The sequence below is a fragment of the Otolemur garnettii genome, unplaced genomic scaffold (assembly GCF_000181295.1).
Source record: "Otolemur garnettii isolate 467f Iridium unplaced genomic scaffold, OtoGar3 scaffold00142, whole genome shotgun sequence".
NCBI lineage: Eukaryota > Metazoa > Chordata > Mammalia > Primates > Galagidae > Otolemur > Otolemur garnettii.
Window position 1 is genome coordinate 3,497,329 of NW_003852537.1, and position 15,927 is coordinate 3,513,255.

General features: G+C 36.6%; 1 protein-coding gene across 1 annotated transcript in view; it reads right to left on the minus strand.

Moving 5' to 3' along the window:
* LOC100946660 (putative protein FAM220BP) overlaps positions 1–8,951 on the minus strand; it is an 11,047-nt gene extending 2,096 nt beyond the window's left edge. The window contains exon 1 of the mRNA XM_012810773.2: positions 8,762–8,951. Coding sequence (XP_012666227.1) covers positions 8,762–8,951 — 190 coding nt within the window. The remainder of the gene's footprint in view (positions 1–8,761) is intronic.
* Between the last annotated feature and the right edge of the window lie 6,976 nt (positions 8,952–15,927).

The window sequence follows — 15,927 nt, forward strand, 5'->3', positions numbered from 1 at the left end:
GTAAATGTCTTTATGGTAAGAATTTTTTTTTCTTCTGAGTAGTTAGTTACCTAGTAACAGGATTATGTGATCAAATGGAAGGTCTACTTTCAGTTCTTTGAAGATTCTCCATACTTCTGTCTATAGAGGTTGTATTAGTTTGCAGTTCCCCCAGCAGTGCAAAAGTATTCCCTACTCCCCACGCTCGTGCTAGCACCTGCAGCTTTGGGATTTTGTGATGTGGGCTAATCTCACTGGGGTTAGGTGATATCTCACGGTGGTTTTGATTTGCATTTCTCTGATAATTAGGGACAATGAGAATTTTTTCATGTGCTTGTTGCCTATTCATCTGTCATCTTCAGAGAAGTTTCTGTTCAAGTCTTTTCCCCACTTATAAATGGGATTGTTTGCTCTTTTCTTGCTGATTAATTTGACTAATCTGTAGATTCTAGTTATCAGCCCTTTGTCAGATTCATAGCATACAAATATCTTCTCCCATTCTGAAGAGTGTATGATTGCTTTAGTTGTGTTATTTTTAGCTGTGCAGAAGCTTTTCAGCATGGTCACCTCCCATTAACTTATTTTGCTGCTGCTGCAGTTGCCAAGGGGTCTTCATAAATTGAGCTTGGGCTATCACTATGCAGAAAGCTGAACCATTCTTTCAGCATGAACTTGAGGTAGGAATATGGGCTTGAATTCAAAAGTGCCTGAGTTCAATGTAACCCCAGTGTTTCCATTGTTGATTATCTGTGTGACTGTATTAGTCTTTTAGGACTGCTATGCCAAAATCCTAGAATTGTGGTGTCTTAACAACAGAAATTCATTTGTTCATAGTTCTGTGGGTTAGAAGTCCAATATCTGTTCAGGCAGGGTTGTCGGGCGAGACCTCTCTTTTTGGTTTGCTCATTGCCACCTACTCACTGCATCCTCATAGGGCCTTTCCTGTTTGCACACCTACCCTTATGACTTCATTTAGTGTTAACATCTTAAGAACCCTGCCTCCAGCTGCAGTCACATGGGGGTTACAGCTGCAACTTACAGATTTGATGAGGACAAAATTCAGTGTATAGCAGTGACTGTAGGCAAATTCACCTGTAGGCCTGTTTCCCTGAGTGCAAAATGAAGATGCTAAAATTACCTTGAAGAACCATTCTGATTATTTAACAAGATATTACATATCAAGTTCCCAATACAGTATTAATGCTTAATAAACTATATGTATAATGAACTATTATTCTGATTGTAAATTTGTCACCCCTACCCCTGAATTTCTATCTCCCATTGGTTGTTGTATATGTATAAAAGAAGCAAGGGAAGGCTGCATTAACCAAAAATTAATCACAGAATTGCATTTAAAGTCAATGACACACCATTAGGAATTAACCCAGGTCAGTCTGGTTGTGAAGCAGGTCCGGTTTTGTGATTGTCTATATTTTCCCTGAGTGTTTGTGTTCTTGAAAGATGGAAATGTTATTCAAAGTATCTTTTGCAAATGAATGTGATGAAAATAGTCCCCAAAAGGAAGACTAACAGTTTGATGTAGTTTGGTTAGACTTAATTCATCACATAGTGATTCTAGCCTCAACACATAGTAAGACAGACAAAGTTTATATAGGTTCAGCAAGTTGTATAGTATTGCACCAAGTTGTAACAATATTGAGACTACCTTCAGTTTTCTTAACTCCTACTCATATATATATTTATATATATATAGTCATTTTAATTGTTTGCCTTGCTTACTGGTTAAGTGATGCTGGGTCTATGCGGTTTGTTTTCTAATTTGTAAAATAGTGATAATAACAGGGCTTTATCCATAGGATTTTTCAATGGAAAAAAATTCAATGTTTTTTTTTCTTGTAAAACACTGAGAAGAGTGCCCAATATGTTGTAATGATCAATAAAATTAAAGTTTTATGATAATTTCTAACAGTATAATTAAGCTAATATTGCCTCTGGATCCATTTCTTTCTCTAGAGGTGTAATTTTTCACATTTAATTCATTGAGGTAATTACTGCTGTTTTCTTTTAAAACTCTCCAAAAAACAGGCTTATTTTATCCACTGGGTATGAGTTTATACTACACACCAATGTGAACAGTGACTCTAGTCCTCCTCTGGGCATGATTATTGATTTTGTGCAATTCTTGTTCTTAGAGACATCTTTCTCTGGTAGTGTTCCATCAAATACTAATCATTTTTAGAAGTGAAGAACAAGTTTACTTTCTCATTAGCCCCTTTATCAAGCATTGCTATACATATTTTTCTCTTCTTTTTGGAACTAATTCTAGCCTGCTTATATTTTTAGTTCACTTTAGCTGGACTTTCATTCTGTAGTCTCAAAGAGAAATGAAGTCTCATCAAGACTTTAAACACATATTTTTGAAGCTTGGCTGGAGGTAAGAGTCTGTGATTGAATGACATCCCAGCTAATGGAAGTAACATTTACAACCCGTTGTAACTTTTCTTTGTGCCATCTTTACACAGGACATTTTGATCATAGGGAACACAGGTTAGGAGTATGGGTTATATCATTGCAGGGATACTACAGGGTTTAGAATTCCTCAGCTGAAATACTTCCTTGGTTACTTAGAACTAGGAGATATCAAATATGATATTTATCTTAAATATATGTAACTAGTAATGGATGATTTTAGACACAGAAGGATTTATGATTCAACAAAGATGAAATATAGTTACTATATCAATAAGATTTACATTGATGAAGGTATTGGACAGTTGAGGAGTTTATAGCATTTGAGCTAAAATAATCAAAGAATGGATGATATTTTTATACAGAGAGATAGGGGAAAGAGGGCAGGTATTTCAGAAATAGCTTTATCAAAAGAACAACGACAATTAAAGGATAACATTTTAGGAGTAGGTCATGTATTGTGGGCCTAAAACATATATAATTTATGGCCCTTTTTAAGAAAAAAATCACATTTGAGTATAAAATTACATGCAAATGTAAACACAAATTTAAAATGAATGATGAAATCCCATCAAATCACTGGAACCTTGTAGATTCAATATTTTCCTTCTGGGATATCCTTAGGAAATTTCTCAAAAATAATTATATAGTAATGTTTTCTGAGTGCAACCAGACTTTCAGGCCTTCACACAGAACCCTCAAAACTCCTGGCAACTTCTAACATTCAAGGGCCCATATGAGTAAGTGACCTTGGCATATCAAGTTCATCAGGTTCATGGTAATCTAACTGTGATTAGGAAAGGTAAGATTGTAAGTGTAGAGGAGTAGGAGGGAGTGAGAAGAGCTGTTCTTAGCTTGGGGTTATAAAGATCAATTTGAAATAGGGAAAAAAGAGGTCAATCATGGATACCTTAAAAGCCATTAAAGCACTTTTTGGCTTTATTCAATGAAGGAGTCTACAAGGAGTTGGGAAAAGTAATTTTTGTCATTTAGGAGTTATTTTCTTATAATAGAAAGCACACAGAAAATGATTTGCAGGGATACATCATTTTCCCGGAGCTAAAGTGGAATATGCATTCATAAAGGAATTGATTTGACCTTTATTCCAATCTAATGTGTGCTATATATAGTGAGATGACTTCTGACAGGTTTTCAGAGGCTACTTTAACTGCTCACAAAAAGATATTTTTCATTTTCATGCCTTTAAAAAATATAAATTTACTTATCAAAAAAATTTGATAGTTTTTTTATTCTTTCCTTATGAAGATAAGGAACTTTATAAAAGTTAAAAATATTTTTATTTTAATGCTGTCTCTACAAAAATAATGGGATGGTCAAGGGAATTTCATGATATGCCCCTATGATGGAGACAATTGCTTTCATCCTAAGCTCCCACACATAAGGGTAGACAAAGTAGCAATAGAGAAATGAAAAATTGATAAGAAATATTTTCTTAATTAAGAATAAGAGTAAAATATTATAGTTAGAGAAAATAAAAAAATAAAGGAAAATCTCAGCAGGCCCTAATTTGTCTTTTCCTTTTCCCATTGGACTCCCCATTTGTACTATAGGGGGCAATGGAAACAAGCTCCTATGGGATGACGCACAAATGCTTACATAGATTGAAATTATCCTTCCATGTTTCCATGTAGAGGGCAAGAGCAGTCTCAGGGTAGAGCTGGCTTCTGCCAGGTGGCAATTAGATGTGTGTCTTCTGTGGTCACCCACTTTATAAATTTGTACCCTTCTATATAAGGAGTGTGGGTGTTCTGACAAATGTATTGAGTTGGTTTCCTGTGTCACAGTCAGTATTTGTTTTGAACAATTTTGTTGGATGGTAAAGAAGTGCCCAATTCATCCCCTTTACCTCAGTTCATCTTATACACCATAGCTTGGCCTTGTGTTTGGGTAGATCTCTGCTTCTTCTATATGAGACTTCTCTAGCACCTCAAAGGATTTTTCCCTTATTCTAAGTATTGGCCTCCTAGTCCATATCTGAATGACCAAGAGAATTTATTAAAATGCAGATTGTCTGGGCTCTGAATCCAGAATGAAGTCTAGGTATCTATACTTTTCATAAGCTCCTCAGATGGTTCTTAGGACCTCAAATTTGAAAGACTCTGTTCATGACTAAAGTGCAAAGCTGAGTCAGAAAACTTTCATAATAGCTCACCGTATTCAGCAACAGGATACCCCACTTTGAGCTTCTGTGTGCATTTTTCTTATCTGTAAAATGACCAAGGCTATGGAATGATCATCGTGCATCTAATGTGTGTGTTCTACCTGCTGAGGTAGGTTAGGCCACAGTACACATTTTCCTTCTTATTACTTCTCCATTCCCTTCTCTATACTGCTCCTTAGCCCTGTTGTTCTCAAAATGTAGTCCTGGAACCAACAACATCATCACCATCTGTGAACTTTTAGAAATGCAAATCCTTAGGCCCCCACCTCCAAGTTCATTGAGCCAGGAACTCAGGGAGTGTTGCCTGGTTCTCCAGATAATCCAGACGCCTGCTGTGATTGGAGCACCACGTGTCTCTTTAATGTCTTTCCCTCCCTTCCCAGCTACCTACTCATAGGTAAATAATGGAATCTGTTAAATTAAGTCACACCTTGTTGGGAGCATTTGTATTTCAATATAAAATTTTGCCAGCCTCTTATCACCATCTGATCTTCCATAAATCAAACCAAAGAATACACTGGGGAAAAGAATCCTTAATTAAACAAACAGTGCTGAGAGAACTGGATAACTACATGTAAAAGACTGAAGCCAGACTCACATCTCTCATCACTTACAAAAATTGAAAATATATACATATACATACAAATAGATGTATATACATATACATATACATTGAAGACGTGAAATGATAACAATCAGAGAAGAAAGTATGAGAAAACTCTTGATGATGTCAGCCTGGGTAGAGATTTTATGAGGAACACTCCATTGGCAATAACAATAACAACAACAACAACAAATAATCATGACTTAATAAACTAAAAAGCTTTTGTACAGCTAAGGATACAACAACTAAAGCAAACAGAAGCCTTCGGAATGGGATGGGAAATTTGCATGCTATGAATCTGACAAAGAGTTGATAACCAGAATCTATAAAGAACTCAAATTAATCAATAAAAAAGGGACACAATCTTGTTTATCACTGTGCAAGAGTTATAAACAGAACTTTCCCTGAGGAAGATAAGGAAAGTGGCTAAGAAACATGTCAAAAAATGTTCAGACCATCCCTAATCATCAGAGAAATGCAAATCAAAACCACCCTGAGATATTACCTAACCTCAGTGAGGACAGGCCATATCACAAAGTCCCAAAGCTGCAGATGCTGGAGAGAATGCAGAGTTGAAGGGAACATTTTTATTGGTGGGATTGCAACATCTATGAAAAGAAGTAGGCCTTTCATTTGATCCCACAATCCGATTACTAGATAACTACCCAGAAGAGAAAAAATATTTTACTATAAGGACATTTGCACTAGAATGTTTGTCACAGCTCAATTCATAAATGCCAAGATGTAGAATCAATCCAAGTGGTCATCAATCCATGAATAGATTAACAAACTGTGGTATATGTATACCATGGAACGCTATTCAGCCATAAAAAGATGGACAGGTCACATATTTTATATTAACCTGGATGGAGAACATTCTACTTAGTAAAGTATCCCAAGAATGGAAAAGCAAATATCCAAGGTACTCAGTACTAACATGAAACCAGTAGATGAACAAGAGAAAAACACAATTGAACTTGAGTAGGGGGAGAGAAAAGAGGGGTGGAGAGAAGGAAAGAGGGAAGGAGATTGCTGTGCTGTCATCTAACAGGTACAGGTAAGGATATATGGCACACATCCTGGGTGAGGGACACTACTACAACTTGCACTCTACCTAACAAACACAGTGTACCCTAATCATCTACATCCTCATATTAATCTGGAAAAAATGTGGTAAGTGAGTAAATGATAAACCCAGAGCAATTAAGTAGTATTGGAAAATTTATATTATTATAGTACCTTGAAGAAAAGTATTTTGAGGAGAAGATTGGTTGAGGGTGTCATCAAATTGTTACTTATTTTATACCTGATGTATACCTGAAAGTATTCTATTTTCAGAGTCTCTTCCTGTATAGATCCATTAGCACATACCTGTACTATCCCATCCATTCCTAGGTCTCTGATAGAAACAACTGATGGAAAAACTTATCCATGCTGATGTACAATTATTTTTCCTACCACAAGTATAGTGTGATCTCACTGGGGACTTCTGGAGATGATTTCTTAGTCCAACATGATGGAAAAAATGTAGGTAACATGGCAGATTGATGAGGTAGAAAGAGAACTTTCATGAATTTTTCTCTGCCTCCTCATGACTCCATAATCTTTTTTCCTTTCAAAGATAAGTTTAGATTTGTATCTGAAATACTAAAAAAACAAAAACAAAAACAAAAACCTAGGAGATATTATTGCTGTCTTGCCTTATTTTAAAAACAGGTAAAGTACTAAGTATCCTCTGAAATTCACAGGAATGCATGTTTTTGCATTCTTAACACAAGAAAAGATTTCTAAGAACTAAAGTTGTCCAGCCACAAAACTCAAGTAGCATAGCATAGGTGTTAAGAGCACATACTCTGGAAGCAAATGAGCCTGAGTTCATATTTTACAACACCTCTTTTTAGTGATTTGACCTTGAACAAAATAGTAATGCTCTACACCTAATTTTTCTTAAAAATGACAATATTAATGTCCTCTTCATAAGGTTATTGTGATGATTAAGTAGGATAATTGATACTTGTGAGGTACTTAGCAGGAGTACCAAGCACAAATGATCACTTAGTAAATGGTAGTTATTATTTTCATAGTTTCCAGCAGAGGCTTAACCACCACCTTGCTGAGAGGCTATCAAAAATGGGAAGAAATAACTGCTAATGTCTATTTCATATCTATGAATCTTACATCCCAGAAAACCATGTATTCTCTTTTATATTTAAATAAAAAGTACTTATAGGAAATAACTAAACAGATAAAAAAAATCACTTGAAGAAATTTTATTATGCATTTTGACTAACATATCTTTTTTAAGGAATCTATAAAACAAATTCTAAGTGCTCTCTTCAATAATCACTTCTTGCCACTATGTAAGTTTCCCGTATTTACCTTTCTTTAATGATATTTCCATCCCTCAGAGTAAAACTTAGCCAGGGCCATGCAGCCATATTCACACAAAATCTATCTGTATCACTTATGTAGAATCCCATGAAGCTTATGAAACACTGTCTTGGTTGGCCTCAAAGTCTACATCGTCTCTGAAAAAGAGTGGGCTTATTTTTCCTCCTAGTTTGTTTCAGTATAATTTTCAGGGTATAGCTTTCTATTTGTGCTGACTTAGAAGATGGATAAAAAATTTTATCAATCCGACAAGTTATTTCCTGACATTATTCAAGGCATTTGGCATTTGGAAGGTTTTATTGTATACATTCTTGGCAAAGTTTGAAAATATCCAGAAAGAATCAGCAATGTTCTGAAAACTCTTGAAGAAGAGCTTTTCCCTGCTGTACTCAGAAAATGTTATTTTAAAAGAATAGTGAATAGGTAAAAGTCTTTTTAAAAAGTGGTAAAAACATTACCCTTTTATCTCATAAACAAAGGATGTATTTTCCAAGTGAAATCACATCTTAAACTTTACTACAATTTTAAACTATTTCAATGCCTTTGATTACAATTTCATATCCTGATGACCATTCCCATGGACTTTTTGGCAAAACTCATGTTGGAATAAAAGAAGACATGCAACTTCAAAAAGTGAATCTGTTATATTTATCACTTGTTATAATCCTTCTTGATTTAATTCCTGCCCCAATAGACCTATCATTAATTATTTACTTATGCTTATAAATATGACTGCATTTGCTTTCATATTGGGTAGGGCCTCTTTGGAAATCTAGAATGCCAACAAAGTGGATTTTAGCCAGAGATTTACAGTGTCAGTGATCCCAGGTCCACAGCAACAGCCCGTAGTCGAATCAGGCAGAAGTTAGTGGGCATTCAGTCAGTGCCTGTAACTTTGCAGGCAAGACAGTTATGAGAATCAATGATCGTAACTCAGCCTGGGCCTCTGCTTGGGAATCTTTATAGTTTATTATCAACCCACTTTGGTAAGGAAAATAAACCTATTGAATGTTCTGTTTCACATAATTATGTATGAATATTAGAAAATCCTTATTACATTCATTCATATTTACATAAAATTCCAGGTATGGAGTTGGTGGGGAAAGCGACTTGAAGTGTTGGAGCTGGGATGTTAGGTTGCCGACCCCAGCCTGTGAAATCGCCAGGACACGGACGGCTGTACAAGCTCGCTGGGGATGTGGCTCCCCATAAGTGGCGGGAGCCCACTGTCTCAGTCAGGTAAGGCTCCCCGGCAGGAGGAGCCAGTTGTCTCGTCAGGTCAGAGGTGCCGGAGTGCCTCAAAGGTGCAGCTGTCAGTCTTAGCAGGAGCCTATACGAGCTTCCACTAACTTCTCCCGTGGCCATTTACACCACAGGTGTGGAGACCGCCAAGCAATGATGTACCTGCTCTCCTGCTTTTTAATGAGAGACCAATCCCTTCCCCATTCCCTTATTAACAAGCTGCTTCTTTTCAGGTGTCTCCTCCGTATTCCCCACTTTTGGGTATTTTAAGATAGTTTTAACTGGGGGATCGTTCATTCAATTGGTCTTTTATCTGAATTGCCATAATCTTTTTTCTCTGACCTGCTTTCTTTCTCTGCTTTTTTCTGTCTGTCTTTTTGCTGAAGGTCTCTGGCCTGCCTTTCTCTTTCTCCCTATCTGTTCTGAAGGTCCCACTGACTTGTTTTCTGCCGAAGGTCTTTCTGGCCTGCCTTTCTTTTCTGTCCTTCCCTTCCATGTAGAACTTCTGACTGCCTTGAAGAGACAGGGGGTGACCCCCTTTCCAAACTGCTTCCTGCTGACGATGGACGATGATTTGGGGAAGGCAGTTAGAAGTTCGTTCCCTAACTAACGAGTTCTTACAACCTGTTCCCAAACTTCTTACCGTTTTGTTACATTTATCTTTTTCTGGGGGTCAAAGGTCCCACTTACTCTGAGTGGTGCTTCCCTTTGTTTTCTTTTTTTTCTGTTTGCCAAAGGTCCACTTACTACTTGGAGCTCCTCTTTAGCACGAGCAAAGGTCCCGCTTTCCTAATGCAGAATCCCCTTTGGTTTGACTAAGGACTGGTGCCAAAAGGTCACCTTTCCTTCTAGCGGAGTTTCCCTTTGTTTATGGATTTGTTAGAGGTCCCACTTTACTCGAGCAACGTCCCTCTTGTTTCTTTCTCACATCTTTCTTTTATTTCGTATCTCTCTTTTATTTCTTATATGTTTCTTCTTCCCCTTGCCTTTTTTATTTCCCAAAGGCTTCTCTTACTCCCGAGTCTTAGCCTTCTTTTCCCTTTTGTTTCTTATCTATTTCTCCTTTCACTTTTTCTTTTGTTTGCTAAAAGCTTATTTCCCCTTTGGTCCGCGTCCGCTGTCTCATCCCCATGGCCATTTGTTGGAGCTGGGACTCTAGGTCTCCAGCCCTGGCCCATGAAACTGCCAGGATGCAGACTGCTGTACAAGCTTGCTGGGGGTATGGCTCCCCATAAGTGCTGGGGAGCCCTGGTCTCAGTCAGGTCAGAAGTGCCGCAGCGCCTCAAAGGGACAGCAGTCAGTCTTAGTAGGAGCCTAGTAGGAGCCACTAACTTCTACTGTGGTTATTTATAGAAGTGATTCTGTGGCTATTTACACCACAGGTGTGGAGACTGCCAAGCAATGATGTATGTGCTCTCCTGCTTTTTAACCAGAGAACAATCCTTTCCCCCATTCCCTTATTACCAACGTGTTTCTTTTCAGATGTCTCCTATATTGAAGTAAAAACCAAAAATCTTGGGCAGAATCTTCTTCTTCCTCTTATTAGCTGTATGATGTTAGACAACATTCTAAGATTAGAAGCTATAACTCACATTGAACTTACTTTGTAGCAGTGATTCTTATAAGTTTTTATATGCAATGGTTTTGTGATGATTTCATTGTTTCAATTTTACAGAAAATGGTAGCAAAACACCCAGAATGAAGTAACTTATCCAGGCACATACGTTGTGTAAGAGGGAAGCCAAGATTCATATCATGGCAGTCAGGCTGCGAAGTTCACATTCTTAAAAATCACATATACTGTCATTGACAAGGCTTATGACACTTTTTTATTTTTTTGAGACATACTCTCATTCTGTTACCCAGGCTAGAGTACCATGGTATCAGCCTACCTCAAAGCAACCTCGAACTTCTGGGTTCACATGATCCTCCTCCCTCATCCCCCTAAAGAGCTGGGAACACAGGTACCCATCATGATGCCTGGATAATTTTTCTATTTTTAGTACAGATGGGATCTTGCTCTTACTCAGGCTGAGCTCAAACAATCCATCCTTCTTAGCTTTCCAGAGTTTTAGGATTACAGGCATGAGCCACTGTGCCTGCCTCTCTGATAACACTTTTGATAACAACAGCCTCTGATTTCCCTTAGCCCTAAATATAATGATGTGATAATCATTAATATAGTAATTATAGTAGTTATAATAATTATAATATTGATAAATAATATTAACTCATATTAAACTTATTATATAATATATAATTCTACAAAAGGTGGAGAATAAACTATTTCTTGTTATTAGCATCAGATATTTCCCATATAATTGTTCTGGCATCTATGAAAGTTAAGATTTATATATAGCATCAACCCCATTTTATAGGTGAGGGAAATAAAATTCATTATAGATGAGGGAAATAAAATTCAAAGATTTAAAGTCATTTGCCAAATATTCTATAGTTAGAAAATGGTAGGGCCAAGATTCAGTTTTACACCTTCTTGACTCTAAAATGCAAATTATTTTTATATTATCCTATTGATCTTAAAATCATAGATAATATTTCACCCTTTAGAGCTTTTGTCAAAAGTGTTTATGGTTTTGAAAAATATGTATAAATATCTAGAGTGTATTGATATAATTAGGAGTAATGGAAACATCCTTTTTCTCTGTATGTAGTGACTAAAATTCTTCAGAAAAAATAGAATTGGGCAGCATCTGTGGTTCAAAGGAGTAGGGTGCCGGCCCCATATGCCAGAGGTGGTGGGTTCAAACCCAACCCCAGCAAAAAACTGCAAAAAAAAAAAAAAAAGTTAGCTTCAGAAATAATAGAATTATTTCCTATCTGATAACATAAAATAAACAGCTTATTCTAATTGAAAACTCAAATTGATTTTTTTGGCAATCACTGAAAATAATATAAGGTAGACATGAAATGCCCTTTCCATAAATAAGTAAGCTGATTTCTGCAGTTATAAATAATGGTTGACTAAGCAAACCTTTATCAGCTATATTAAGTCATCTTGGAAGAATCTTTACTGTTGATGCTCCATGCTCAAGATAGTACTTTCTTGAAAACTGCAGAAATGTGTGTAGGTTAAAAAGTCTACTATATTATAGGTAGAGAGAAAAAAATCCAGATTTGCTATAGAATTCAAAACTGAGTTAAATTCTTAAATCAGTTGAAATCTGAGAGTTCATGGGGCCATAGTTTCAAATGATGTTGAAAGAGTTAGAGGTAATGATATGCATATATTGCAGCAATTATATTTTTATAAGGTCAATTAGAGTTATATGGCTAGTTTAACATGGCATGATTCTTTTAATACCATTGAATATTCCACTTGACTCGAAAGTCCTCAAGTCAAGTCTTAAATCAGAGGACCATTTAAAAACAGATATCTAGGGCCAAAGGGTCATGAGAATCTGCTATATTATACTTACCAGATTAGTGAAAATAACCCAAGACCTTCATTTAAGTAGCAATACTAGGATAAGTTCAGCCAAGAAAGACAAAACCAATAGTTTTTTTATATATAAATATATACATATATAAATATATGCCTATAGATTTGTATCTATGTACTATAAGTAGTATATATACACTATAAGTAGTATATGTATGTGTACATATATACTATATAAAAATATTTATATATGTAAATATAAATAGTATATATAAATATGTTTATATATACATATACATATATATATACACAGTAGAACCTCAATAGTTGACCGTCTCCAAAAATTGACAACCTCCTCAAGTTGACCTAATTATAATAGACCAGACATTCACCACATGTACATGTCAGTACAATAGGCCTAATTCCTTATTTAAACCACTTCCATGGGTTGACTAGTTTGCTACAGTCTCTTGGGTGGTCAACTCACAGAGGTTCTCCTGTATAATTTAAAAAATATGGCAGTAGCTAGCAATAAAGTCTAGGAACATCAAGGTAGGGCATATTAAAGTAACTTTAAAATATCATTACAACCTACCTGTAAAAATAGCTCAAAACTTGCCATTTTTTCTCATAGTGTTTCTGGAAGAATAATATGCCCAGGAAAAGGAAAATTACCATTTTATTATGACTAAACTTTTGCCTTGAATCATCTATAACTCTCTAATGGATTAGCCAGAGATGATGAAAAAGATTATTACACAAGATAAATCCAAACAGGCCCAAACCAAAGCCGACTAGAAGATTCCAAGAGTGATTTTCAAACTCCAATTTGAAATAAGGCCAAACCCTATGTACCTGCTTAAAGAAGAGGTAGGATAAGTAACTTTGCCCCATGCCAAAGGTTCAGATCCCTAGATTCCCTGCCTTAGGCCTTTTTCAAGTGGTTCCTGAAGGCTTTCTCTGAAATTTGTAGAAGAAAAGAGAATTGAGACTAAGAGGCAAAGTTTAGGGGCTTACAGTACAAATATTTCAATATCCAATATACAGAGGTATTTTAGTTTCCAGTTTCTGACAAAATCATGTTATAAATGATCCCTATTTATTGGAGGTATTTAAACTTAAGGTAGCCAATCGTGTGCTGTGAAGCTCCAGTATTAATTAACACAAATTAGAGGATACAATCAAAAAATATATTTTCTCTTTATAATTTTGTTTTCCTTTGCTTTACAATTCCTTTTATCCATAATGTTAATTCTTTGCTATGAGTTATGGCCAGAAAATCAATATATAACTGTGGCTTAGAGTTCTGGGAACATTGCTTTTGATTGAGAAATAATACCACAGAGTGAAATTGGTACCTTGAATTTAAACTGCTATAATAACTTGGTGATGCTTCTGTGTTCTAAATTTTGTTGCTCTAGGGTAAGCGTTTGGATATCCTATTGGCTTTATTGACCGAGTACATCATTAGAAATACTAAATCCATTAACACTGTGGTGGTGGCTCGCAGCTTCAGAAGCACAGAAGGAGTTCCACCTGTTTCAGTGACAGATGATTCAGGCTGCTGCTGCAGATAAAAACCACCTGGCTGGGACTAGGTAGAAAAACAGGAATGGAGGAAGGGCACTTTTCCAACTTTAGCATTTCTGGGGAAAAATAAAGAAAAGAGTTTCAAATTTGGACTGTCTTAGTTTGTTTTGTGGAGCTATAAGAGAATACCATAGTCTGAGTAATTTAAAATAAATAGAAAGGTTTGGCTCATGGTTCCAGAGGATGGGAAGTCTAAGATGAAGGGATCTGCATCTGACAAAGGCCTCCTTGCTGCCTCATAACATGGTGGAAGGGTAGAGAGAGGGCAAGAGAGCAAGAGGGGGCCAAACTTGTGTTTTTATGAGAAATTCACTCACTCATGTGGTAATGGCAGTAATCTCCTCCCGAGGGCTGTGCTCCCACAACCACAGGCCCCATCCCTTTACATTGCTGCATTGGGAATCAAGTTTTCAATACATGAAATTTGGGGGGGGGAGGCACATTTGAACCAGAGCAGGCACTTAAAATCTTTTTTGGAAACAATAAATTACCTGTGGAAGGTTATCTATTGTTATCTGTGAGACGGCATTAGCACACCGCTGCCATATTTGCATGATTGGCATGATGGTGTTCACCTGGTGCACACTGGCAACTCTTGTTTTGCAAGCTTAGTTGGATAACGAAAGGTGCCCTCCAACAAATTTCCTGACCTTGAGAGTCCTCTGCTGGTCTCTGTTGTGCTTCTTCTTCTTCAGCCAAAGCTGATGGGGGTCTGGGGCAAAAGGAATAGTACAGATGACAAGAAGTAGAAGACCAGTAGGGAAAATTTAGGAATCATGAAGCTATCAAATATGGGGTGGAAATAAAGTGCATGTGCAATTCAAAATCGTTGAACATAGTAAATTGTACATGCACTTTACGTCCACCCTGTATATAGCACCATAAAGGGGCAGCCACAAGAGGTACATCATAGATTGGGCATTGCACACAATTCGCTTTTACTTCAGGTTCACACAATTTCATGCAGCACGTCAAGGTCTGCCTACACACTGACCTGGTAACTTTTGTACTTCTCTGGGCTTTCCTTACCCTAATAAGATTAGACGCTGTTTGAAATCTGGTTCCTACTATCTTTGGCTTCTGTTATAATTTGTATCTGCTTTGTAGTATGGTATGGAACACTGAATGTTCATTTTCTTGTTGGTAAACTAATACAGAAATCAGATATGATTGTGTTGTGACTGTGATCTATGAAGCATTAGGTGAAATTTTGCAGGGAAAAGAACAGACAGAAATATGACACTAAAAATGGTGAATTCAGAGAAAGATGTATCATTATGGATGCAGAACAGCTCTGACAGTACAGTCCTCTTCATGCGTGGAATCCAGGCTGGGTTTGTTCTTTTGATATTATCATAGTGTCATAATCTTACCAAAATTAAAACATCAAGAGACAATTGGACGTGGAATATTTATGAACATACTGCATTAAAAAGATAAACAATTATATTTTCAATGTCTTGATCACAGGTAAAACAAATAGTGAAATCCACTGTTGTTTAAGGAGTATGTGTGGTACCTGAATCTATTGTTTTACGTTGTGTTCACAAGGTAGACTACTTTTCAGTGATGGAAGCATGTTGTAATGTTTAACAGTCCTATGTTCTTCCGCTTGTGACTCTGTGATTGAGAGTATCTACAGGTGGTATTTACTTCTTATCATGTAAAATTATTCTACTCTGATACTCTCTTAATCACAAAGAAGGAAAAATTGGTGTTTGTATAGTGTAGTTGGAGTCAAAAATGTTGGTTTTGTGTCAGTTAAACAGTTTCCTTTACAAAATTTCTTTCGTTCACCTTTAGTGACTTCTGCTCCCTTGGCAGAGTCCCGGTGTCACACTATTTCTACATGCCCTCAGGCAAAGAGAATACAGTTCAGCTCTCATGCCAGTGGGTCACTGCTTTGGGAAAAAAAGCCAACATGTTGTTAGGTGAACTCTGCACACCCTCTCTGCCCCGGAGAGCTGAGTGAACCGCAACATTGCCTCACTCTGGGAAGCAATAGAGGAGATAGAAAGGAAATCAGATTTATATTATTTTACTTATTTGATTAAATTATTATTATTATTTTTTGTATTTCTTGGTGGGAGCCAGGTTTGAACCCGCCAT